This window comes from Tiliqua scincoides, chromosome 1 (genome assembly GCF_035046505.1).
Source record: "Tiliqua scincoides isolate rTilSci1 chromosome 1, rTilSci1.hap2, whole genome shotgun sequence".
Lineage (NCBI taxonomy): Eukaryota > Metazoa > Chordata > Lepidosauria > Squamata > Scincidae > Tiliqua > Tiliqua scincoides.
Window position 1 is genome coordinate 182,076,474 of NC_089821.1, and position 27,444 is coordinate 182,103,917.

Sequence of the window (27,444 nt, forward strand, 5' to 3'; positions counted from 1 at the left end):
TTAAATTATCTGCCGTTTTAATGCTCTTATATTTCCATATGAGATTTGATTGTGAGAATCACTCTACAGATATTCTGTGAGAGACTCCTCACAAAAAAACAATTCATTTTGCAGCTCTGGAAGCAACTTATGTGACCCGCTTGCTATTCTGTCAGCTCTATGTCTAAAATTTGAGATGTTTCACCAAGTGGTATAAGCTTGTGAGATATTTCAAAGGTAGGCCTCACATATACTGATAGACAGCAGCTGGTACTACTGCCATGATGACAGGTTCTTTGCTGAATCTATTGCAAAATGAAGAAATAGAAGGACAGACAGTGCTATTCTTTATGTGCGAATACAATGGATGCATGAATTTTGCTTGCTCGGCCCATCCATACGTAAAGGCTGTTGGTAATATGAGGTGGGGGAAGTGGGATCTCAGTGGCACAGCTATCCCATTAGCTTCCTAATGTTGACCATACCTTATTTACAAAGTCTCCATGTGTGATACAAGCTGTATACTGTAAGCTCTGTCCTTGCAATATGTTCCCTGCCAAAATGCAGGGTTGATTGCTTGTAGTTTCTGGGTGAAATGCACACACAGCACATAAAGATTTGCGGGGCAGTAGCCATCACATCTAGTCTGGACCTGGGCAGTAAATATTTAAATGTCACAGACAATGCCTCTATTTGATAAATTGTTCCATACAACAAGCATACATCAAAATGAGGAATCATTACAATAAAAAGCGATTTCATATTACATTTCTGAAGTGCTCATAAACAGAAACTGCTGGGAACCAACTGAAATGAGAAATGGCAGCCTGGAGAAAAGTATTGTGCAGCGCACAGTATGAGTAAGAGCTGATTCATGGATTTCCAAGTTAGAGAAAGTCCAGAAACGCTAAGATATTAAGGAGATATATGGACTCAATTAGCATGCATAGCATCATTTATCATGCTAACCACTAGAGACCAACTCATGAAAACTCACATTTGAAGGTCACAACACAAACACTACTGGATATATAACATGTTACCAGAACTACTTTAAACTGCATTGAATTAGGACAAGTCACAAATGTAATTCTCAAAAACAAGTCTTGAGACCTAATTGCCCAAAGTTTCATGTATGTAATGGTAAACACAGCACACAGTTAACTGAACCATTTCTCATCCTAACACATTTAACTTCCAGACTTCAGAAAACTTCACTGAATATATGAACAGAAAAGGCATTCATTATTCGGAAGCCTGATGGATATGGTTATAATCACCAAGAGTTCACCATGACCTGCCAGTCATTTCCCCACAACTATTGAGATTATTACTTTTAATACTTAGAAAGGGAATGAATGGAAAGGATTTGAATGTTAAAAAACACCCTACAAATCTTTAAAAGCAAGGATTATTAAAGGACACCAGTAACTAGACAAAAACAAGTATACTCATTCCAGTGGTGGCATGTGGCACTCCCCCCGAGAATGCTACTGCTGTGCAGTCATGAACATGCAGTTCCATGGATGGAGAAGAGCAGGTGTGAGTGTAAGCCACAGACGACTTTTGTTCCTTTCCCCTTCTTGCTTTAGAATGCTGGAGGGAGAAAGGAACTGCCACAGTTCTCTTCCAATTTGCTATCAGCAAGTCAGAAGAGGATCGTAGACCCCTGTGGAGCAGCAGGTTGGAGAGGATACATAGGATGAGGGCTCAGCCATTTACCGCCCCTCCAAGGGTGCTGCTGCACACGACCATTTCAGGTCAGTTCATGGCAAGGCTGGCCCTGATTCAGTTCACAGTGGAACTCCTGGTTAATCATGCTAAAATACTACTCCACTGCATGTCTAGCCTATGAAGCACTTCTTAGCACAAGCATAATTTATGCATCAAAAATAGACCATTTTGCTATTTTAAAAGTTTGAATTAAAAATATACAATCAAAGAACAGCTTAGATGCAAAGATGATTTTCCCTAGTATAAAAGGCCTCATCAGCTCACAGAATGGCTATTTCTGACTTAGACGGAGAGTGTTGCATGAAAAAAAAAAATGAACCCAAATCCAGGGGAATTCCTCGTCTGGGCAAACTCTTGCATAAGACTGGCAGTGCCACCCATATAAACCAGCCCAAGTCTATATTATTGACTGTATATGGTACTGTATTTAGTATTCCCAAAGGCTGGCTAGAACAAAGTCTTACAGCCCATTCCTATCTAAACGCCCGTGCAGCAATGTAGTGGCACTGGTGTGACTGCTGCTGCATCCTGCAAGGGCGTTTTAGCTGCTGGAGATCTCTTCGGAGTAAGAGGACATATGTGCAGGCACACCTTTGTCAGGGTCTTCCGAGTCATGCTGTTTGGAAGGGCATCTTTGAGCAGAGTTCTGGGAAGAATTACTGCAGATACTCGCCTATAGGGCAAGAAATTTCTGCCAATAAATCAAGCTTAGTTCGCCACCTTACCTTATCAGGGGTCAGGTCTTTTCACGCAAGTTATGGCACAGGGTGGGAGGAGGGGAGGGGGAGGAGAAGCAATGCAGAGATGATTAGAGGGCTGCTAATCTCCATAGCAACCCCTCCACTGGCAAGCTGCAGCCAAAGTTAAGTTTTTATTCTTCTCTTGAGAAAAAAAGCAAGGCTTCCATTGAAATCAAGCAGACCCTGCTACAACCTCGTTCCATTTTGCAAATGCTTGGCAGAGGTCTGTTTTTTGAAACACCAGGTTGTAATCCTCGTTTCCATTTGAAGCAAAGTCCCAGGCTCTGATTCAGGACACCATTACTTAAGAATAACGCTCATGGAAAGAAATGAGTCTACTTCTGAATAAATAGGGTTACAACTATGTGCAGCAGCACTTGCTCACAGTCATTCCTTGTTGCTTGTCTCTTCACTGTGAATTGAATTGCACACTCCCAGTTATGCGTTATATGTAGAGCCTCTGGCTTAACACACCAGGCACCTTAAAGAAGGATTTAATTAAAGGTTCTTCTGCAGTGGTTCCTAACCTTTTTTCACTTGCATACCCCTCAGCAGCCCATTTCCATACATTTTACCCCTCATATTAGCTAAAAGTTTGTAATTAATATTAATAATATAAGCTCTCATTTTTTCCATATGAAAACCCATACTTCATGTATTCATCACAATAGTTTCTCTTTTTATCTCTTTGAAGAACTGGAGACTCTGCCTTTGCACTGTTTTGCACCAGAAGTGTGCTGAGAAATTCTGGGTGATTGATCACTTTCCATATTATGTTTCAGCTTTTTCACTGTGCTGGTTTTCAATCACTGATTCATACATGAATTGACCAAAAACTAACTATTGGGGGGGCTTTCATAGCCAACTAGCTACCTCCCTTCCTACCTTGCTGGCCCTGCAAGGCATGCTGAAGCACTACCAGCCTTGTTCTGCCATTATTCAATTCTTTTTCAAGTACCCCTAAAGGTTCTGTCAAGTGCCCCTGGGGGTAGATTTACCCCAGTTTGGGCACTACTGTTCTACTGGTATGTTGTTTACTGTACACTTATTCTGATAGTGTTTACAAAAAGGTTGTGAAGACCAGAATTTAAAAAGTTAAAGAATAAAAAAGTATCTTATGATCTTTTTAAATATTTTTTTAATAAATTAGAGACTGTACAGTTCTTAGGTAACAGTTACCGGTAGGTTATTTTTCAGGATCTGTCCTCAGGTAAAATCAGACAAAACTATAGTCAGACACTCCCCTACGTTTAACCCCTGATTTATCCAAGGGTCATAGAAATTTCCATGGTTTTTGACTCAAAACATGCCTTCCACTTATCTGTGATTTATAGGCAAGTATCTACAGTAGGGCATCCTGATGGCTTTTTTGATGAACACATTCAGTATATTTGTGTAGTTGTATACTTTGTGTATATAATGTGAGCAATAACCAATCTAATGCAATCACCAATTTCATCTGTGAAATTACAATGGCTGTCTCCCCCCCCCCCCCATAGTAAATCTAGGTCCTCAGTCTGAAATGCCATGAATCTTCCCAGTACTTGCAGCCCATGGCCACCAGAGGGCAAGCTCATATTTTAATGAGTCTTTTCAGACATGGGCTGTCACCACAGGTCAGGGTGCTGTAGGTGTGAACACTGGGTGGCAATTGATAACTCTATTGATTGATGCAAGCTGATCTGCTATAATTTGAGACCCTCTGTCTTATATGGCCCCCAACTTTCCATACGTGCATGTTTTTTTCAAGATTGTTCTTTTAGAATATTGTTCAGTTATTTTTTAAAAGTCATTTCTACCCAATGTTGCATATATGCAACAGGGATCAAATGTGTACACCTGTGGGATGGGCAGAAATGGGTTAAATAACAGTGATATTCTACCACAGCTAAATAATGAGAATGAATCTAATGTTGCATTCAGAGATTCCAGCATCTTTCGTGTATGGTATTTGAGCACTCTTAATGTGAGCTAAATGTGACCCACTGGTACTCATAGTATATTACTGCTAGTTGCGTTTCTTAATTAAAAAAAGAAATCCCCAAGGTTGAATGCAGATGCTTGATTAATCAGATTTCACACAGTTCAGTGCACTTCCCCATAAAATACAAACTGGTGTCTGTATTTATGGTGCTATATACAGTACATAAAAACTATTGAGACTTTTGACATTCAGGCTGGCTATTGGTAAGTAGCCAGCCTGAATGTTTTACTGTTATTTGCTTGAACGTTTTACTGTCATTGCATCTATAGCACCATGAATTTGCATGGCATTTAGAGAGTAACACCAAGACAACAAGACCCTGCCCTAAGGAATTCACAAGCTAACATTTGCCACATGAGAGGCGACAGGTGGAAGACAGAGATAAGTGTAAATTGAAATACAAGCTCAGTCCAGCTGCCTGTACTTAGGCTTAGCTTGAATTAGGAATGCATGATACTGATGTTGTTTGTATCAAAACTAGATTGCAAATTGCATTCAACCTAGCAACCACTCAAAAATACATATGTGGGGTTTTTTTCAAGGTTTTAGTTTCCTTGACATAATTTTGCATGTGCCTGTTTTCGCATTGCTGCTGAAAACTGTGGGTTGAAGCAGGAGAAAGCAGTGTACTGCCCAGGCAACCATACAGTGATCAACTACCTGAACTATGAGTCACATCTTCCCCATATATTTTTCATCAGCCCAGAGGTGTCACTAGGGCTTGCGTCACCTGGTGCAAAAGCTCCTTGCGTCACCTCCATGATGGACCTCCTCCCATACCAGACCATACATAATAAATTACAATATTATATGCACAATATAAATGAAGTGGCATCACTAGGGTTGGTGTAACCTCAAATAACTTTATTTATTTCAGTAGATAATACAGATCACCAAACAAATCAGTAGCACAAAAAAAAAACAGTGGCCAACTTCATAATACTCACACAACAGAATAAGAGTTCTAGTATTAGCTCTGATAGATGGAAATAAGAGCTAATTCCTATTAACATCTTATTCATTCTCTCCTGTGTCATAACACCTCATTGGCTCTCAGAATCATCATCAGTCAGTTTTGAGTTAAGGAAATCCAGTTTTTGTTATATAAGGCAGTTGGTTTTCCTTTTCTGGTATTTGGCAATAACTTTTGATAGAAAACAGATATTTCAACACAGTTTGTTTCATTGCATTCTGCATTAAATTACACATTGAACAATATATAACACGATGGCATTATTCAAAAATACTGAGATTTCACAATTTTGGCCAGTAGTGGTATCATCCCCTCCCAGTATGTCACCCAGTACGGACTACACCCCCTAGCAACTCCAGTGCATCAACCAAGGTGTTTGGTGTGGTCAAGAAAATTGAATCAGGAGGAATCTCTTCTTCCCCTCTACTGAAGACGGGAATTTACCCACAGAACAAAAATATATGTGGCCTGTCCAACTGTGACCTGTCCACAAGAAACCACCCAAGAACCTAAGAAAAAGTATTCACAAAGGTGTCTTGGAAAGGTAGCCACATTGTTGTTTAGGAATAAACTTTGGTGATTCCAAATGATCTTTAACTGCTTGCATTTGCTTTTGTAAAGATCACCTTATTTACATATGACAGATGCTTGTCCCATCCTTGGGACATCCTTGGCTTTCCAGGTTTCCATGTGAAGAATAGGCTGCCATTTTTCTGTTCTTTATAAAAGAGTTGCTTTATCTGATGAATACCAACTACATAGGCACAAATGTTGACAGGGATGTCAACTTCAAACAGTTCACAGATAATTGCAATCAGGTTGGAAGTATTTAGGGGTGGAGGTGCTCATATCATGATCACAGGAGTACTGAGAGTAAATAAAACAGAAATTACGTTATTTGCAATCCTTATTGACAGAATAATTCATTGTAATAGGGATGGGCAACTAATGGGTTTTATAGAGAAGATGGATTTTGAGATGGAAAAGAGAAAGGAGGCATAGTGAAAATATTATTGGAGGCAACTCCAGGAAAAGTGGATAAATGACACTAGATGGGGGTGTGCAATACAATTATCACACAATATGTTCATGGTGTTGTAAAGTGATAGTTACAAGAACATGAATTTTGACACTACCGTGCATCTGTAGGGATGGAAATTGGAAGTTATGATCCACCTTTGTCCTTAGCATACACTTAATGGAAGCAAATTACTGCTTTTTATTTTAGTGCGCATTTCACATTCATCAACAAACAACAAAAATCAAACCCACATTTTTCATTTGTTCCAGTTACCTTAGCATCTTACGCTTAATAAAGAAGCCATCACTGTTTAGGATGATTTCATCTTGTCTCCACTGAAGTGTTAAGCGTTTAATGCAGGTCTTTTTGAATGGTTGTCCATAGACTCCTGAATCTTTTAGTATCTAATAATATTGTAGTCAAAACTTAATACAATCAGTTGCCTTTCACTGCTCTCTCTGGACTAATCTAGTCTCTGTTTCAGAATGAAGTACGTACACTTGAGCTGAAAGTAGGTGTAAATAAATGAAGCACATCTTAAACTAGTCTGTCATATTTATTATTATTAAATGAAAATAAAACACATTTTAGATGTGCTTTTAATCGTCAGACTTTTCTTAGCGATACACTTCAAATCATCATTTAAAGGAAAGTAAATCTAGACAGGATTATAGCTTCCATTTGTTTTAAATACCAGATGGTTCCCTTGAGATCAGTAACAGAAAAAGCCATTATTGATTGTTTCAAAGGTCACCTGAAAAAAAAGTCAGAGGGTACTGGGGAACAGCTGCTTGTTTCATCAGAGAATTTAGAAACAGCAGAATAATTAAAAGTTAAAATATAAAAATGTTAGAAGATACCAGAGGATTATTTAGAGCTCTCCCTTTGAAAACATTGTTCCAAATACTACAGTGGAAAGGAATTTCAGAGTTAACGTCAGTGTTCTGTTACACATAACCACTATACACCATGTTAAATGAAGCTTTGGCTCCATACATAAAGTGTATTGCAGTTAGAGAGCAAGACATATTATCTTCTAGCAGGCATTTGGCACAGAGACAATTCAGAGAGACATTAAAAATCCAGGCAATTGTGATTGGAGGGAAAGACTCAGACACACATTGTTTTTTAGTAAGGGAAGTTTATGTTCAGAGAAGCATGATTTATTGTCAGTTTTGAAAGGTTTCTTCTTAGCAGATTCAATACATTATTATTGTTATTAATAATCTGTATCATCCATATAAAAGGGACATGACTAAGAATGAGAGGAGCAGTCCTTGCCTCAAGATGCTTACAAACAAGATATCAACAGAAAAGCTCAACTGTGACTGAAGTGTATATATTCATGTAGTGAAATGCAGGTGTGTCTCCCCTCCTTTCCACTCCTCAATGCCTGATTATAATTCCTCTCCCTTAAAAAAAGATCACATAGAATGATATGTGCTTCCTCCACCACAGAGGTAGAATTACATATGTTCCAGGTGCTTCTTACAGGTGCCTAATTTGTGCACTTCTTTTTCCTTGGGAAAAATAGTTGGGTAGGAATAATATTGATTGTCCATGTGCAGTACCCATATCACACCTGTGATATTGGACAGCTGAAAGCACGCTCAGTTCTCTAGCTCACTTCTTACTTCATGTGAATGGGACATTGCCCAGGTAATGTGTCCAAACTGGGCCTATATATGGCAGCAGCAGCTTCTTAGAAACAAACAGTGATTGGGGGAAAAATAAAAGGTTGCCAAGGTGCTAAGTGAGTTATTGAAGGCTCAAAAGATAGATTTAGGTATGAAGTGATGAAGGGCCAAAAAGACATTGCTGAAGTTATAATGGATGAGGAAGAGCAAGCTGGCATGCAATTTGACAGAAAACAAGTGTTCGCAGTTGAGTCCAGGGATGTTCTTGGCAGGCAACAGCTCCCTGATTGGAATGGGCACACCTGAATGTGGGCGACTGGCTGCCTGACTGGGCAAGGTGAACCATCTTCCCTGTATTTAATGATGCCAAATCAGTTTTTGTCTGACAGGCATCATTTTTCACCGTAGCCCTCCTATAGCATGCAGGTCCTTACTAAATAGCTTTAAGTTCTTCCAAGCACTGGGGAACAGTGTTTCTGAAACAGCTTAGAGAGAGAGAGAGAGAGAGAGAGAGAGAGAGAGAGAGAGAGAGAGAGAGGAAAGCAGTTCTGCAAAATCTTTTTCCTTAAGGAGAACAAGAAGCTGTAGTTCTAATTTTTCTCCTAAAGCACTCTTGCATAGTGAGTGCTTTATGCTCAATATATGCATGTACCACAGTAAAACGAAATTTTTAATGAGTCAATACTGGAAGACTTCCAGTATCACTGGACAAAGAAATCTTGTCATGTGATAGTGACTAAACCAATGCTTCTAGGACAGTGCTTCCCAAACTCCTACAAGGGAGTTGGGAGCACTGTGTGTGTGGGGAAGGGGCTATGGCAGTAACGTGATCCCCAGGATCTTGCTGATGCCAGGGATGGGAGTTTTCTTTTTTTGTCTTACTGGTAGCCAGCGCAGGAGTCCTGGGGTATATAGGAGCTCCTCGCGCCTCCAAATGTGTATGTAAAAATAAAAAAATACAGGCACTTCTGGTTTTCATTGTGACAGGGACTCCAGTGCCAGCTGCCAGTAAGTGAAAATCCCCCCTCCCTGGCAGCAGTGTGATCCTGGGAATCGTGTCGCTACTTTTCTCCCACCAACCAGGGACAAGTTGGTGGGTTGGTGGGTCATGACTCACCAGTTTGGGAACCACTGTTCTAGGATCAATGGCTGAAAGTGTCAATGTCATTCCTGAGTTCTACATCAGTATATAACTGCTGTGTGACTTTTCTTCTTGGAGGAATCAAGAACATTTCACTACTGTTTCTTGCAAAAAGATAATTTTACTTGCTTAAAATGGCAGCCAGCAACCCTTCAGCACCATGAGGAACAAGTATGTGGAGCTCACCTGGTTTGGCAGATGTTCATCCGTCTGTTGGTCCATGAGTGGCTGCGGCTGCTGCAGACTGTACTGTCCGCCAGGGAGCATGCAGTGCATGTCAACAGAGGTTGCTTTGTGACAGCCATAATCTTGCTAAAACCAGATTCTGCTTTGCTCCCAACAGTGGTCACAATGCTTTGCAGTCCTACCTCCCAACCTAAACAGAAGGCTAATCTTACAAATGGCCACAATTTTCTTTCAGTTTTGGTCACTGGGCACACACACAGAGTACAGAATTTATTCACCTGAGACTACCAGTTCTTAAAAAAGTTGCTAGCTCTCATGATTGCACAGAATCATACTGATAATATATACTGCACTTTTGTACTCAAAGCAGAAGAAAGGAGTAGAACATCTACTCTCTGCAAAGCTCTGCTAGTTCCCCATTATAACCATTGTTGCTGCAACATCTATGGAGTTGATGTCAGGTCCCAGGATTGTTCTGGCTATAAATAGTTGCTCTTATTAAATGTTGCTCATCCACGGGGATGCAGGCGCACAGAATGCACAAATCCATAATTAAAATCACAGTGGAGAAAAAGATGGATGCACCTGCCCCTGTTGAAATATGGAGAATTACCGAGACAGGGAACAGTGACATTTGTCATACTGAGAAAAGCAAATAAGGAAGGAATTACCACCATCAGAATTGTCTCTTTCTGGCCCATTTAGTTATATCACTTGAACAACAAATCGGGTAGAATGAAGAGACAAGAAATTGGAATATACACTCAAATTTTTGCAGTTTTATCCCTCAGAAAACAGCACAATCCTATGCATACTTACTCAGAAGTAAATCCCACTAAGCCTTTTTTGTATGCATTTATTTATATCCCACTATATCCTATGGGCTCAGTGTGGCTTAGCAGCATTTTTTCCAAATATCAATACATCTGTTTCCAAGGGGCTTGCAATCTTTAAAAAAAATTGTTTGGGGGAATAAAAGAGACTAAATGTCACATCATAAATACAAAATCTAGTTTAAAAAATGAATTCAGGCCCAAGTTTGGCGGAGGTAGTGTTTCTAGGGTTCTGCCCAAGAGACAGGTAGATGTATGCTTATTTAATTTTATTTTCAAGAGTTATACCTCACTCTCATCCCCAAACAAAAAGGCACCGGGGGGGGGGGGGCTTACAATAATGAATTAAAATACAAATTGCAAGAAAAATCAACATTTATTTAAAAATACATATATAAAAATACAATAAATAAAACATTTACAAAGCTCACAAAAAACCCAAGCACAGATTATTAATAAAACAGAAACACAGGAAGACTAACAGAAACTAAGGTTGGAAGGCTAACTTAAATAAAACAGTGTTTAACTCCTGCTGGAAGGCCAACAGGGAGTGCATCAATCTCAACTCAATTGGGAGGGAGTTCCACAGTATTAGTGCTGTCACACTAAAGGCCTTCTCCCCTGTTGCCACCAATCTAGCTTCAGATAGCACCCAAAGGGGATGAGTCAGTTCATATGGAAGAATGGTACCTTGGTCCTAAACCATGAAGAGATTGAAAGGTCAAAAAAGCACCTTAAATTGGGCCTCAAAACAAACTGGCAGCCAGTGCAGCTACAGGAGCAGCAGCCTGATGGAGTTAAATCACAGAGCTCCCACAATCACATGGGTTGCTGTGTTCTCGCTAACTGCAGTTTCCAGACAGTCTTCAAGGGCAGCCCTGTTGCAGCAGTCGAGTCTTGATATCACCATGGTATGGACGACCATGGTCAAGTCTGTTAACCCACAATATACCATAGATATCTATCTGTACTCACAAAATTTGTGGAAGGACGTGTAAATTATTTGCCCTTTCATATAGGCAGAAATCAAAATGTAGGATAACAGTTAATCTGTAATGTTGATGTTTATTACAAATGCAAGTTTCACTATTTATAGCCATACACATGGTTTCTAAACTTTATACTGCCTTTATTTTTTGATAGCTGTGAAAAAATATTTAGGAATGCAAATACCCTTATAATTACGATCTTAACAGACAGGCTCTGATTACTTTTCAGAAACCTAGGGAGGATCATGAGAATTTCTGGGGAAGATCAGTAATTTCCTTTGAGGAAAGAGGTTAATTTACTTTCTCTCTTGGAACAGCATTTTGAGACTTTCTCCTGCATTGTGAGTGATGGCAATTTAGTAGAATTTCCCATTACTTGTGTGGTTGAGAAAACAGAGAACTGCCAAAATGCCAGGACTGCTACAGCAGCATTTGCAAGATGGGAGTGGACATTTTCCTCCACAAATTGCAGAGCAGAACCCGTAACAGTCAAGCTATGTTTGTAAATCACAGTCTCAAAATAGGATTTTAATAATTACTAAGAATGAGCTACAACAACTGCTCAAGTTTCCCCTTTAAGATGCTTTTTCTTTTTAAAGACTTTCCAATTTAGTGCCTTTTCATCAGCCTGAGGTACATTTCCTCAGCCATTTGGCAAAAGTCGTTTTTTGCAGCTAAACACAAGCTGTAAATTGTCCCGTATCTGCTTTCTTTTCAACACTAAAATAAGGGCCTTTGCCTGCTCTGCTCTTATTAGGACCACATAAATCAAAGTCTATTAAAGGGCAAGTCTGGTAATCTGAGAAAACAGCCTGCACTAACAGTGCAATGAAATTGCTGTATATATTTGCCACTGCACAGGGCTCAAAGCACAACTTCAAAGTTTCCATGGAATTCTCTGCCAAGTGCCAAGGCACAATTCTGTATATTAAAAAAATGCCACCTTAATTGGATGATTTATATTGCCATCCTTTGCACATTTACAGGAACTAACAGGACTGCTTTTGAAGTAAATTTTGTTAAGATCAGGTTGTACATTCTTTCTCTGTGGCTAAGCACACTGGCATTTTTGCATGCATCAGCTATGTATTGCCTTCGTGAGCCATCACCCATGCAGTCCACACTGTAGCTTGATAGCATATTGAGGACCATGCACAACAGAGCCATAGGAGCCATGTAGACAATACCTGATATAGTAGTGTGCCTAGGATCTTCATGTCTTCTGGATACCACCACTGGATTGTTGTTGTGTGATATGTTGTGCCAGTTTACAAGACACAAAGTATATTGCAATCTTTTTGAAGACATGTCTTCAAGACAACTTGGGTGGACTGGGGGGAGAAGCATTCAGGCCTCCACACTGAGGCAACCTTAGACATGTTGTACTCCCAAATATATCACACAGGATTCTATAGCTCTGGGTCATGCAAACCCCTCCTTTTTATACAGTTCTGTGAACAGCCAAGTCCCTATGATGCTTTCTTCATCTCCTCAGTTGTTGGTCTAACTCTTCTCCCCTCCATCCTTTCCATAACTCTGTCAGCTGAACATGGTAGACAGCTGCTGCTTACCCAGCCTGTTCCAGCTCTGTTGCGTGCATTATAACCTCAAATACAACCTTTTTCCATGGAGTTCATTTTCACACACACACACACACACAATGTCATCAAGTGGTGAGAAAACAAATTATAACAAAAACTAATTTGGTTATTCTATGTGATGGACATAGCACAGAGCTCCCAAGAGTACTTTTCCCCTCAGTTAAACAGCCAAAACTGAGCACCTAATAATGCTATCTTTTTTTCCCTTAGCAGAAAGCACAAATTAGCCACTAACAACTCCTTTGTTTTTAAAACTGAAACTCCTGCAGAAACTAATAGACCTCTCTTTGAAGAACTAAGAGAGCATTATAATTTGCCTCTGCGATAGTCTTTGAAATGTTCAAAATTCCAAAGTCAACAAACAGCAAGTTAAAAAAATATAATTAACATGATTTGGTTTTGTTTTGGAACCGCAGGTCACTTTTAGAAAGACTTCTCCGCTGGAGCTCTTTTCTCTGCAGCACTTGGTAGCTGAAGGTTAAGGATAGTTGAAGGATGAATTTTTCAAAAGAATCAGGTCAGGCTCCTTCACATCTTCAAAAATGCAACCTGTGAGAGAAACAAAATTTGACCAAAAAAAATATCCTCAGCACACATCCTCAGGAAATTTTTTTTTTTTTAAAAGTGCACACCACCCACAGAGCAGGTCCCCACATATTACTGCAAAGAATGCACAGAAGCCCTATCACCAGAAGTATTACAAGAGAGGAAAAAAATAGTATCACACTGATCCATCTTTTTCCTAAAGAAAAAGGGTGAATTTCTAAAAATTTTTAGTCTGCTCCGCTTGTTCTTTTCAAAAATACAATCTGTTAATGCACTGGGTGCAACATCACATTTCTTAGTAAATGAAACTAGATCTCAAAGTTTTCACTTCACATACAAAATGATGTGAGTGGTGTGGCAATGTGCCTTTTTCATACACTGAAGATTGCAAACAGCATTTTGCTTTGTCCCAGCAGAACTAACATATGTTGATGCTTACTACATCTTGGAGAACCTGGACTACCAGATCAAAGCAGGCCTTGCAGAAGAAACTTAAGAAGCTTAATTGAGCATTTGAAAGTGGCGCAGAAGACTCCCAATGCATCCCTAGACTCAGCTGGTGCCTATGTTCCTACATCTGATAACTCCTGCATCCAACAGCCTAAATCAGTTCATCACAACAAGAGACTGAAAAACATGAGTCCAAACAATTGCAGAGAACCACTCCCTCAGCATCCATGGAAACAATCAACAGCGCCCACCAATGGTGGGGCATCATCCCAAATTTGGCCCCATGGGTCAGATGTGAAAAAGTTGATCAACACACTATGATCGGGAGACATCCCGCGCGCACACACACATGTATGTGGATGTCATAGCACCTTCCACTGCAACAGCCAGTGTAGTACAAACAATAAGAGGTGCTTAGAGACAGAGGTGCTTAGAAACCCCAGCATATAGGGCTCAAATCCTCTTATGCCACCCACAGAACTACACACTGATAAGAAATACAGCCTGATCTCAGCATCCATCGATCTGACTTACCGCAGATGCCAGTGGGTACAGAGGTCCCCATTTAAATGCTTTTTAAATGAAAAAAAAGTGCCAAAATATCTTTTCCTACCTTTATGTGGTCAAACCATGCCGTTTCAGTGGCACTGTGAGACTGACCTCACTGGGCTGGCTTTGAGGGCTCAGAATTAGTGGTTGGCCATGGCAGGATATGTTAACCTGACCTTTAAGTGTGATTGACTTTTGCAGGGCTGACCAATCCATAAAGTGGACTGAGGTAGTTACCTCAAGCAGCAGATTGTGAATGTCATTTCCTTCCACCTGTCTCCCTCACCTTCACTGTTCTCCATCCCCCCCCCCCACTCTCCACCCCTTCCCACTTTCTCTTCTGCTCCATTCCTGTCTTCCTTTTTCAGTCCAGGGAGTGGGAGTAGAAGAGGATAGTGTATCACGAGGTTAAGTGGGGGCCACATTTGGTATGCCACCTGAGGAGCTTGAAGGTTCTAGGCCGGCCCTGCAGCTTTCATGCCATTTCATGAGAGTTTTATGCCAATAAAACCAGCCACAAATCTTCAGAATGGGACAAACGGGATGAGATAATAAACAGCATCTTTAAGAGATTACCAATGGTGGTGGGGGGAGGGGAAGAATCCAAAGAATAGTTCTATGTCTGTAGCAATGCAGCACAAAAAGCCTCATTACAGTCAGAGACTGACCTTTTTTTTTTTTGGCTCGTCGAGAACTTTGGAACAGCAATGTGTCATATGCACAGGCAATTAGAGCCCTAATACTGCCCTATATCACCGAAGCTTTATAGCACCTATGCCAGTGTTATTCTAATTGCCAGAGGCTTCCTGGGAAGCTCCACATGGCCCAGGTATTATTAAGTGTTTCCATAAATCATAGAAAAGAGCAAAGGAGAACATTAGCTGAAGGAATCCTTTACTCAGATAAATGCAAAATCCAGCGAATCAAAAGTGTTTGATGGTATTATTATTATTAAGAATATTTATAGACCGCTTTTCAACACAAAGTTTACAGCTGTAACGAGAAAATTGTTTCCTATCCCAAAGTGACTCACAACCTAAAAAGAAATAGAGACATCAAAACACAACCACTAAGTGGGATGCAACACTGAACTAAAAAGGAACAGTTGCTCTCCCCCTGCTAAACATAAAGAGAACCATCACTTCAAAAGGTGTCTCTTTGCCCCATTCAGGACAACTGCCTGGGAACTGCCTCCCAAATGATTAAGGAGAGCTTTGATGGGTGAAATTCAAGTGCTGATGGAGTCAGGGTTTCACCCAAGGAAGTCTCACCAAAACATTACTAACATATCACAGCAGTATAAGAATGGCAATTCAAGTGGGCATTCCAGAAGGAGTTGTAGCCAATTTAGGCTCTCTGAAGTCAGAAGCTGACCAAGAGGAGTAATGCCTAGTGATTAGTGCTCAGCACACTCCTTCCTGCTCTCTGCTTCAGTGATTTACTAAGTCAGTGGCTGGGGGGACAGCACCATCCCAGGCTGAGGGAACCAGGCAGAGGGGGAGCCATCTAGGAAAAGCCTCCCTTCCCAGGAGAGCAGAGAATACCATGGTTCTTGTTTAAAATCAAATTGCAGTCATGAAACTGAGCAGTTTAAGACAACCCACTCAATTATACTTAAGCATACAAGGAATCCAACTCTTATGAGTTTATTAAGTCGGCAATAATAATAATAATAATAATAATAATAATAATAATAATAATAATAATAATAATAATAATAATAATAATAATAATAATTTAAACAACATGGGAAAGGGGTGGAGAAAACTACTACCAGCAGTTGTGTATTTGGCTGAATGGCTACAATCAGTTAACTGAACAGAACCAGTTGCAGAACTTAGTACCACCCAGCTGTGGGAGCCAGGTAGCTAGATACAGTAAGGAGGAGGGGGAAAACATTCCTACCAGGTGCTGCACACAGGAAGTTCAGCATATCTTGCTAAAAAAATATTTATTGCTAATTACTTACATTGTCCCAGGAATATTGAGGAGTGAGCCTGTGTGCCTCCAGTGAACCAGCAGATGGTTCCAACGGCAGACCTGGAAAAACACACCTCTCCAGCTGCATGCAGGAGTTTATCTTATCTAGGTTTGATGATGTAATGGGCAGTGGCGTCACTAGGATTCATGCCATGTGGTGTGGGAGGCCTGCACGTCACCCCAAGCAGTGGGCGGGGCAACGCCCCAGGTGGTGGGCGTGGTGCCATTGCCCGGCCCCCCACTGTTTTTTGGCCGTACCTTTTGTTAGAACACAGATATTTCAATGTGGTTTGTTTCATTGCATTCTGCATGAAATTATGCATTGATTGATATATAAATGATGGGATTATTCCTCCAAACTCTGATTTTAGTGATTTTGAAAACTTGTAGAGTCTCACACACACACACACACACACACACACACACACACACACACACACACACACCCCGTGTCAACACTAAGACCTTATTGCAGCAGTTCTCAAACTTTTAGCACTGGGACCCACTTTTTAGAGTTACAATCTGTACAGGACCCATTGGAAGTGATGTCATGGCCGGAAGTGACATCATCAAGCAAATTAAAATAAATAATTATAAATAATTAAATTAAAATAAAAGAAATAAATAAGGGGGAGCCAGTCCTGTTCCACCAAGTGAATCTACTCTGAAGTAAGTCCCATAGTGGTCAATGGGGCTTACTCTGAGGAAAGTGTGGGTAGAATTGCAGCCTGTGAGCCCAATTCTATGCATGTCTACTCAGATGTAAATCCCATAGTGGTCAATGGAGCTTACTCTGTAGTCTGTCTGCACTAACAACCCCCCAAAAAGCATCAGTGAGATTTCCAGCCCTCCCAGTTCCCAGTTTAAAGTTCTTCTATTTCAGGCACATCGAGATAAAGACCCACCTGGCTTTGCAAGTGCAAAATAGAAAACATTCCCCTTACCAGTTGAAATCTCTTTTTTGTCCTTCTTAGTGGGGGGGGGGGGGGGGAGGCTGCCTTCTGGAGTATTTGTGCTCCAGCTCCATCGGATTGGGACCCTTCTGGTGTCCTCACATTCACTTTTGCCTGGCTTGGCCAGCAACCAAGGTACGTCTGCTTACTCGTGAGGAAACACGCCGTGAGGCTGCTTCGCTTTCCACACGGCTCAATAGACTGCAGCTGGGAAGGAGGCAGGGACCTTGTTTTCCCTTTTGTGTTTTTGGGGGGCTGCATTTATTGGATCAGGACCATTCTGACATCCTTGGAGTCCTCTCAGCCTGCCCTTTCCCATGGACTATGGCATGTACACTTACTCGCAAGTAAACGCACAATACGGCTCACTTTCACTTTCCATAGGGATCCATTCATTTTTTCCTTCTGGTTTTTTGGCCATAACTTTTGAAGGAAAGGAGATATTTCAATTATGTTTTTCTGCATTGCACTCCACTGGACATTCCGCATCCAACGGTGTATGGCATAACAGGGTAGCTCCTGAAGCCGTGAAGTTAGTGCGTCCAACCCCCGGGCACATCACCCCCCCCCCCCAGCGTGTCACCCGGTGCGGCCCGCAGCTCCCTAACAACACCAGTGGTAATGGGGTTATCTGATCTGATGTGGGAAACCATTGAGCCCAGATAGAATTCTGTGCTTCTGTTAGGAGAAGAGCAAGTTATACTGATAAAGCGTTTTCAGTACATAAATTACAAGGTAGGGTTTGTGTGCAAGTGCACTGGATCTAGTTCTGTATAGGGGACTGAACTGGGAGGTATCTGGATGATGTTACTTAATGTTAGAACATGGAGCTAGAAATGGGATTCCTATAGTCCTGAGGTATTTGTGTTTAAAGATTCAGCCATTATTAATCTAAAGGTTAGGCCAAAGGTTTCCAAACTGGGGCACTGTGACGCCCCAGCCAGGGAAGCACTGCTCCTTAAGCGGTGGGGCAATGGCAAAGACAGCAACGTTATTGCCAGAATCACATAGATGCCATGGCCAAAAGGGGCTTTTTTTGACTTACTTAAGGCAGTGCTGACCTTTAGGTTCTGCAGGGCTCCCCAAGCCTCCAAAAGGTTTAATTTAATCCTCAGGGATCCCCCACACCCTGCGGAAAAGGTCAGCACTGTCTTAGGTAAGTCTCAAAAAAAACCCTGTTGGCCCTGGAAGAGATGTGATTGTGGCACTCCCTTTGCCCCTCCCCCCACACGTACTTACCCTGGTCCCCAACTCGCTGGGAGTTTGGGAACCGCTGGGTTAGGCCTAATGACCGATGGAGGGAGGAATGCTTTGTCAGAATATTTTTGAAGAAACAACACTGCCAGATGCCCAAGTCAGACAACAAGTCCATCTAACTCTGTACTGCCTGCCTCAACCATCAGAGGCTCTCCATGGGCTCAGGAAGAAGTCTTTCCAAGATGTATCTAATATGTTTTAATGGGAAGTACCACAAGTCAAGTCTGGCATCCTGAAGAACACTCCATAGTGTTCAACACTCACAACCCTATTTGCTATACTTACGGTGTACAGACACAGAATATTTGAGTCAAACTACATGCAACATCAAACATGCCATTGGCCCTTAGTTATGTACTTGGATTCCATCCCCAATTAAGTCGGGGGAGGGGGGATTCTGATCTGGTTCCCCCTTGGCTGCTGTTTCGGAATGGAAACAGAAAACACACAAAGGTCAATGATGTATTTGATGCAATGTATAATTTGATTCTTAAATGTCTGGCAAGAACTACTCATAGTAGTAGAGAACTCATAGTTCCGGCAAGTTGATCAACAAGGGGAACAATTTTCTCTTTGGATACTGCTGGTTGGTGAGAGTAATCTGGCATTTCACCCGCAAAAAGTTATTTGAGGAGAAAAAGGCTATTCCAGATAAGAATATAAAGCTTCTGAGAAGAAACCTGCTTTAACTCCAATTGGCAAAACTTTGCAAACTGATAGCCACTATAGTTTGTGCTCAAGGAACATCAGAAGAGTTTATGCTTGACAGGCCATGTGTTTTATGGAAACAAGATTCTTCAATATATTTAAAAAAACCCTCTGCTGTGGAGTTGGCAATGGAGATTCTCAGATACAGGAAATGAATGAGAAGGAGAGAAAAGCTCAAAGTCAGAGAAGCAAAGTTTGGAAGAGTGGTGGCAAATAGAATGTCTGGCTTGAACGAGATAAAAGAAATGGATTTATTTTTCAACACTGCTCTTCTCTTGCCTTGAAAAAAAAACAAGCAATTCAGGACGAGACACATGAAGACTTGACATTAGTCACATGTTTCTTTCCAAAGCAGCAAGGAAACAATGAAGCTTCCAAGGTAACCTGTGAACAATGGCCTACAGAAACTGCTTTTGAGCTACTCCCAAGCATGTACTTTCTTCAAGTAAGAAAAGGAAAGAAGGCAGAAAAGGGATTGAAGGGGCGCTTGATTATGAAAAACTTCTTCCCTTTAAATGTCCTACCACTGCCAGGAAGAAAACAATTTTAATGACTACCTAACTGACCAATGATTGACTACTGAGTGTGAGCAGTAGTTATATAAGCAGCCGAAGGCAGGCACACTATCTACAGCCTGCAGAACCTGGTATGTGGGAGCTCAAACACTAAATACTGAGACATCTTTCTCTTTGATCCAGAAAACACCATCAGCTGTGCCCACATTGCTCCTTGCCCTACAGCCTTTGAAGGGATATCATCAAGGCTGCCAGATTCTGGATCTGTCAAGGAGAGAAATTTCTCATTTTTCTGGCAGGGAAAACCACCAAACGAAACCAGGGAACATGGCGTTGGCTTTGCGGTCAGAAATACCCTGCTGGAATCCATCATCCCACCTACTGTGGGAAGTGAAAGAATTTTGTCCCTGCAGCTCCAGTCATCAGCAGGACCTGTCACACTCATCAGTGCTTATGCACCGACTCTGTCGTCTCCAGCAGAAGCCAAAGATAAATTCTACGATGACCTGGCCACCACTATCAAGAAGATCCCTGTAAAAGAGCTATTGTTCATCCTCGGCGATTTCAATGCTAGAGTTGATGCTGATAACAGTTCGTGGCCCACTTGCTTAGGTCAGTTCGGCACTGGGAAGATGAACGAAAATGGCCAACGCCTGCTAGAGTTTTGCTGTCATCACGGTCATGTAAACGTTACTGATGTAAACGTTAGAGATGTAAATGTTACTGAGCTAGAGATGTAAACGTTACTGAGCCATTGGGGAACAGTGATCATGCTGCGATCCGTTTTGACGTGCACGTTGGGGGAAGAATACCAGGCAAATCTCTAACAAAAACCCTTGACTTCCGACGGGCGGACTTCCCTCAAATGAGGAGGCTGGTTAGAAGGAGGTTGAAAGGGAGGGTAAAAAGAGTCCAATCTCTCCAGAGTGCATGGAGGCTGCTTAAAACAACAGTAATAGAGGCCCAGCAGAGGTGTATACCGCAAAGAAAGAAGGGTTCCACTAAATCCAGGAGGGTGCCCGCATGGCTAACCAGCCAAGTTAGAGAGGCTGTGAAGGGCAAGGAAGCTTCCTTTCGTAAATGGAAGTCTTGCCCTAATGAGGAGAATAAAAAAGAACATAAACTGTAGCAAAAGAAATGTAAGAAGGTGATATGGGAGGCCAAGAGAGACTATGAGGAACGCATGGCCAGCAACATTAAGGGGAATAATAAAAGCTTCTTCAAATATGTTAGAAGCAGGAAACCCGCCAGAGAAGCGGTTGGCCCTCTGGATGGTGAGGGAGGGAAAGGGGAGATAAAAGGAGACTTAGAGATGGCAGAGAAATTAAATGAGTTCTTTGCATCTGTCTTCACGGCAGAAGACCTCGGGCAGATACCGCTGCCCGAACGGCCCCTCCTGACCGAGGAGTTAAGTCAGATAGAGGCTAAAAGAGAAGATGTTTCAGACCTCATTGATAAATTAAAGATCAATAAGTCACCGGGCCCTGATGGCATACACCCAAGGGTTATTAAGGAATTGAAGAATGAAGTTGCAGATCTCTTGACTAAGGTATGCAACTTGTCCCTCAAAACGGCCATGGTGCCAGAAGATTGGAGGATAGCAAATGTCACGCCTATTTTTAAAAAGGGAAAGAGGGGGGACCCGGGAAACTATAGGCCGGTCAGCCTAACATCCATACCGGGTAAGATGGTGGAATGCCTCATCAAAGATAGGATCTCAAAACACATAGACGAACAGGCCTTGCTGAGAGAGAGTCAGCATGGCTTCTGTAAGGGTAAGTCTTGCCTCACAAACCTTATAGAATTCTTTGAAAAGGTCAACAGGCATGTGGATGCGGGAGAACCCGTGGACATTATATATCTGGACTTTCAGAAGGCGTTTGACACGGTCCCTCACCAAAGGCTACTGAAAAAACTCCACAGTCAGGGAATTAGAGGACAGGTCCTCTCCTGGATTGAGAACTGGTTGGAGGCCAGGAAGCAGAGAGTGGGTGTCAATGGGCAATTTTCACAATGGAGAGAGGTGAAAAGCGGTGTGCCCCAAGGATCTGTCCTGGGACCGGTGCTTTTCAACCTCTTCATAAATGACCTGGAGACAGGGTTGAGCAGTGAAGTGGCTAAGTTTGCAGACGACACCAAACTTTTCCGAGTGGTAAAGACCAGAAGTGATTGTGAGGAGCTCCAGAAGGATCTCTCCAGACTGGCAGAATGGGCAGCAAAATGGCAGATGCGCTTCAATGTCAGTAAGTGTAAAGTCATGCACATTGGGGCAAAAAATCAAAACTTTAGATATAGGCTGATGGGTTCTGAGCTGTCTGTGACAGATCAGGAGAGAGATCTTGGGGTGGTGGTGGACAGGTCGATGAAAGTGTCGACCCAATGTGCGGCGGCGGTGAAGAAGGCCAATTCTATGCTTGGGATCATTAGGAAGGGTATTGAGAACAAAATGGCTAGTATTATAATGCCGTTGTACAAATCGATGGTAAGGCCACACCTGGAGTATTGTGTCCAGTTCTGGTCGCTGCATCTCAAAAAAGACATAGTGGAAATGGAAAAGGTGCAAAAGAGAGCGACTAAGATGATTACGGGGCTGGGGCACCTTCCTTATGAGGAAAGGCTACGGCGTTTGGGCCTCTTCAGCCTAGAAAAGAGACGCTTGAGGGGGGACATGATTGAGACATACAAAATTATGCAGGGGATGGACAGAGTGGATAGGGAGATGCTCTTTACACTCTCACATAATACCAGAACCAGGGGACATCCACTAAAATTGAGTGTTGGGCGGGTTAGGACAGACAAAAGAAAATATTTCTTTACTCAGCATGTGGTCGGTCTGTGGAACTCCTTGCCACAGGATGTGGTGCTGGCGTCTAGCCTAGACGCCTTTAAAAGGGGATTGGATGAGTTTCTGGAGGAAAAATCCATTATGGGGTACAAGCCATGATGAGTATGCGCAACCTCCTGATTTTAGGAATGGGTTAAGTCAGAATGCCAGATGTAGGGGAGGGCACCAGGATGAGGTCTCTTGTTATCTGGTGTGCTCCCTGGGGCATTTGGTGGGCCGCTGTGAGATACAGGACGCTGGACTAGATGGGCCTATGGCCTGATCCAGTGGGGCTGTTCTTATGTTCTTATGTACGGTCTCTGTGTCAGCAACACATTCTTCAACACGAAGCCCCAACATAGAGTCTCTTGGAGACACCCAAGATCAAAGCACTGGCACCAGCTCGACCTGATTCTCTCCAGACGCTCCAGCCTTCCCAGCATCAAGATCACATGCAGTTATCACGGTGCTGCCTGCGACACTGACCACTCCCTGGTGTGCAGCAGAGTGAAACTGCAAGCAAAGCGACTGTATCACATGAAAAAGGAAGGAAGACCTCGCATTGATACCAGCAAGATCCGGGATCAGAGAAAAGTGGAGGAATTTGCACAAGCACTTGAGGAATCTCTTCCAGGCCCAGCCGATGCAAACGCATCCAACAGATGGGACCATTTCAAGAATACCGTTTACAACACCGCCTTGTCCATATTCGGCAAGAGGACCAACAAGACGGCAGACTGGTTTGAAGCCCACTCTGAGGAGTTGACACCAGTCATTGAGGAAAAGAGGAGAGCTCAAGCAGCATACAAGTCCTGTCCCAGTGAGCGCAACCTGCAGGTCCTCCGAGCTGCTCACAGCAAAGTCCAGCAGACTGCCAGGAGATGTGCTAACGACTACTGGCTCCAGCTCTGTTCCCAGATACAGATAGCAGCTGACACCGGCAACATCAAGGGGATGTATGATGGTATCAAGCAGGCCCTAGGTCCAACACAGAGGAAAATTGCCCCTCTGAAGTCTGCAGCAGGCAAGGTCATCCAGGATCGGGCGCAGCAGATGGAACGCTGGGTGCAGCACTACTCTGAGCTATATTCCAGAGAAAATGTAGTCACCGAAGAAGCGCTGAACAACATTGAGTGTCTGCCTGTGTTGGAGAAGCTTGACAGTGAACCAACCCTAGAAGAACTTCACGTGGCCCTGGACTCCCTTGCCTTTGGCAAGGCACCAGGAAAGACAGCATCCCTGCTGAAGTCCTAAAGTGCTGCAAAGAGATCATCGTCACTGAGCTGCATGAAATCCTCTGTCTCTGCTGGAGAGAAGGTGGAGTACCTCAAGACATGAGGGATGCAAACATCATCACGCTGTACAAGAACAAAGGTGACAGGGGTGACTGCAATAACTACCGTGGCATCTCTCTCCTTAGCGTTGTAGGAAAGTTGTTTGCCCGAGTTGCACTAAAGAGGCTCCAGGTACTTGCAGAGAGCGTCTATCCAGAATCGCAGTGCGGATTCCGAGTCAACTGGTCCACCACTGATATGGTATTCTCCCTTAGACAACTGCAGGAGAAATGCAGGGAACAGCGACAGCCACTCTTTATAGCCTTCATAGATCTCACAAAGGCCTTCGACCTGGTCAGCAGGGATGGCCTCTTCATGATTCTCCCCAAGATCGGATGTCCACCCAGGCTCCTCAGCATCATCAGATCCTTCCACAAGGACATGAAGGGCACTGTTGTCTTCAATGGCTCCACATCAGACCCCTTTGACATCCGAAGTGGCGTCAAGCAGGGCTGTGTTCTTGCACCAACCTTGTTTGGGATTTTCTTCGCTGTCATGCTGAAGCAGGCCTTTGGAACTGCAACAGAAGGCAACTATCTCCAGACCAGATCAGACGGAAAGCTCTTCAACCTCTCCAGACTGAGAGCAAAGTCCAAAGTCCAGCTGAAATGTCTGCGTGACTTCCTCTTTGCAGACGATGCAGCTGTCACTGCCCACTCTGCCAAAGATCTCCAGCAGCTCATGGTCGTTTTAGCAAGGCCTGCCAAGATTTTGGACTGACGATCAGCCTGAAGAAAACACAGGTCATGGTTCAGGATGTGGACTCACCTCCCTGCATTACAATCTCTGCGCATGAACTGGAGGTTGTCCATGACTTTGTGTACCTTGGCTCAACGATCTCCGACAGTCTTTCTCTCGATACTGAGCTAAACAGACGCATCGGTAAAGCAGCTACCTCATTTTCCAGACTCACAAAGAGAGTCTGGTCCAACAAGCTGACAGAACATACCAAGATCCAGGTCTACAGAGCTTGCGTCCTGAGTACACTTCTGTACTGCAGCAAGTCATGGACTCTTCGCTCACAACAGGAGAGGAAACTGAACGCTTTCCACATGCGCTGCCTCCGACGCATTCTCGGCATCACCTGGCAGGACAAAGTTCCAAACAACACAGTCCTGGAATGAGCTGGAATCCCCAGCAAGTATGCACTGCTGAAACAGAGACGCCTGCGTTGGCTCGGTCATGTCCTGAGAATGGATGATGGCCGGATCCCAAAGGATCTCTATGGAGAACTCGTGCAAGGAAAGCGCCCTACAGGTAGACCACAGCTGCGATACAAGGACATCTGCAAGAGAGACCTGAAGGCCTTAGGAATGGACCTCAACAAGTGGGAAACCCTGGCCTCTGAGCGGCCTGCTTGGAGGCAGGCTGTGCAGCATGGCCTTTCCCAGTTTGAAGAGACACTTGGCCAACAGTCTGAGGCTAAGAGGCAAAGAAGGAAGGCCCATAGCCAGGGAGACAGACCAGGGACAGACTGCACTTGCTCCTGGTGTGGAAGGGATTGTCACTCCCAGATTGGCCTTTTCAGCCACACTAGACGCTGTGCCAGAACCACCTTTCAGAGCGCGATACCACAGTCTTTCGAGACTGATGGTTGCCAATATATATAAAATATACATCATCATCAAGGGCTCTGGAGCTACTCCTGTGCGCCTATGGTGAGGCTCCACGCAGTCCTTATAGATTTTACAGGAAACACTATGAGGGGTGATACCAGCTCTTCTGCTGAAGAAAACAAATGTATGCCTCTTGTTCTGTACCAATTAATGTGAGTCAAGGTGAAGGATTATAAACCATGACCTTGGTGGATCAAGATGTCTACAGTTGAAAACCTGACAGCTGGAGCATTTGACCACAGGTCTCTTTTCTGTAGGGAGCTGTCCTGCTGTGACTCCAGCTAAAATAAATTGCTGCTCGGTGTCCAAAGAACAGGGGAATAGTTCTTGCCACTCTGTCATTGCACTGCCAGCTATTCACCTTACAAAGGCTGGGCAGTGTAATGTGGGACATCTGATTGGTTAGTATTTCACTGGAATTTTATCTGCTGAACCTTTAAAGTCCTATGTAGCTTGGAAATAAATAAATAAATACCTGATTTTTGGTGGGTCACCAAAGAGTGATGGAAAGATCAAATAATTAATTGCCTCAAGTCCTATGCTCTTCAAAAATCAGATATTGCAGCTGCTAATTACCCTGCCAAGAGCTCAGGGCTCAAACCTACACTTACTGAGTGCTGGTGCTAAACCCTGGGGAGGGGGAGAGAGGAATGAGGGTGGGGGAAGAACCGGGGCAGGAGGGGGTAGGACCAGCTAATCCCTGCTCACTGGGTCTTGAACTCTATGTCGGGACAGAAGGTCTGACACAGAGGCTCTCATGTCTGTGCTGGCAAAATACCTGGCACAGATGCAAGGAGACCCATAGTCAGGGCCGGGGATTTCCTCAGGAGAAGGAGACTTCTAGTAGCTTCCCATTGCCCACTAGATACAGCAAAACGGGTGCTGGGAAGCAAAGGATTGGGCTTTCTCCTTCTGATTGCAGGAGCTGCTAACTGCCCTGCAAGGAACTGAACTCCTGCAGTTTGCAAACATATGTAAATACAGAGAGATAAATGTGTGAGGGTCTCCTCTGGTTATTATTACTTATACATAAATAAAATATTACTTCTTTCTGAAATAATTATTTCCTGAAATATTTCCTGAAATATTATTTCAGGATGTGGACTCACCTCCCTGTATTACAATCTCTGTGCATGAACTGGAGGTTGTCCATGACTTTGTGTACCTTGGCTCAACGATCTCCGACACTCTTTCTCTCGATACCGAGCTAAACAAGTGCATCGGTAAAGCAGTTACCACATTTTCCAGACTCACAAAGAGAGTCTGGTCCAACAAGAAGCTGACAGAACATACCAAGATCCAGGTCTACAGAGCTTGTGTCCTGAGTACACTTCTGTATTGCAGCGAGTCATGGACTCTTCGCTCACAACAGGAGAGGAAACTGAGAGCTTTCCACATGCGCTGCCTCCGACCCATCCTCGGCATCACCTGGCAGGACAAAGTTCCAAACAACACAGTCCTGGAACAGGCTGGAATCCCTAGCATGTATTCACTGCTGAAACAGAGACGCCTGCGTTGGCTCGGTCATGTCCTGAGAATGGATGATGGCCGGATCCCAAAGGATCTCCTCTATGGAGAACTCGTGCAAGGAAAGCGCCCTACAGGTAGACCACAGCTGCGATACAAGGACATCTGCAAGAGGGACCTGAAGGCCTTAGGAATGGACCTCAACAAGTGGGAAACCCTGGCCTCTGAGCGGCCTGCTTGGAGGCAGGCTGTGCAGCATGGCCTTTCCCAGTTTGAAGAGACACTTGGCCAACAGTCTGAGGCTAAGAAGGAAGGCCCATAGCCAGGGAGACAGACCAGGGACAGACTGCACTTGCTCCTGGTGTGGAAGGGATTGTCACTCCCGGATTGGCCTTTTCAGCCACACTAGACGCTGTTCCAGAACCAC

General features: G+C 43.2%; 1 protein-coding gene across 3 annotated transcripts in view; it reads right to left on the reverse strand.

Annotated features, from left to right (window-relative positions):
* Nucleotides 1–10,659: 10,659 nt before the first annotated feature.
* UBE3D (ubiquitin protein ligase E3D) overlaps nt 10,660–27,444 on the reverse strand; it is an 86,757-nt gene continuing 69,972 nt past the window's right edge. For all 3 annotated transcript variants that reach the window (XM_066609836.1, XM_066609843.1, XM_066609852.1), the window contains one exon: nt 10,660–13,367. In XM_066609836.1, coding sequence (XP_066465933.1) covers nt 13,347–13,367 — 21 coding nt within the window. In that variant the 3' untranslated portion in view covers nt 10,660–13,346. The remainder of the gene's footprint in view (nt 13,368–27,444) is intronic.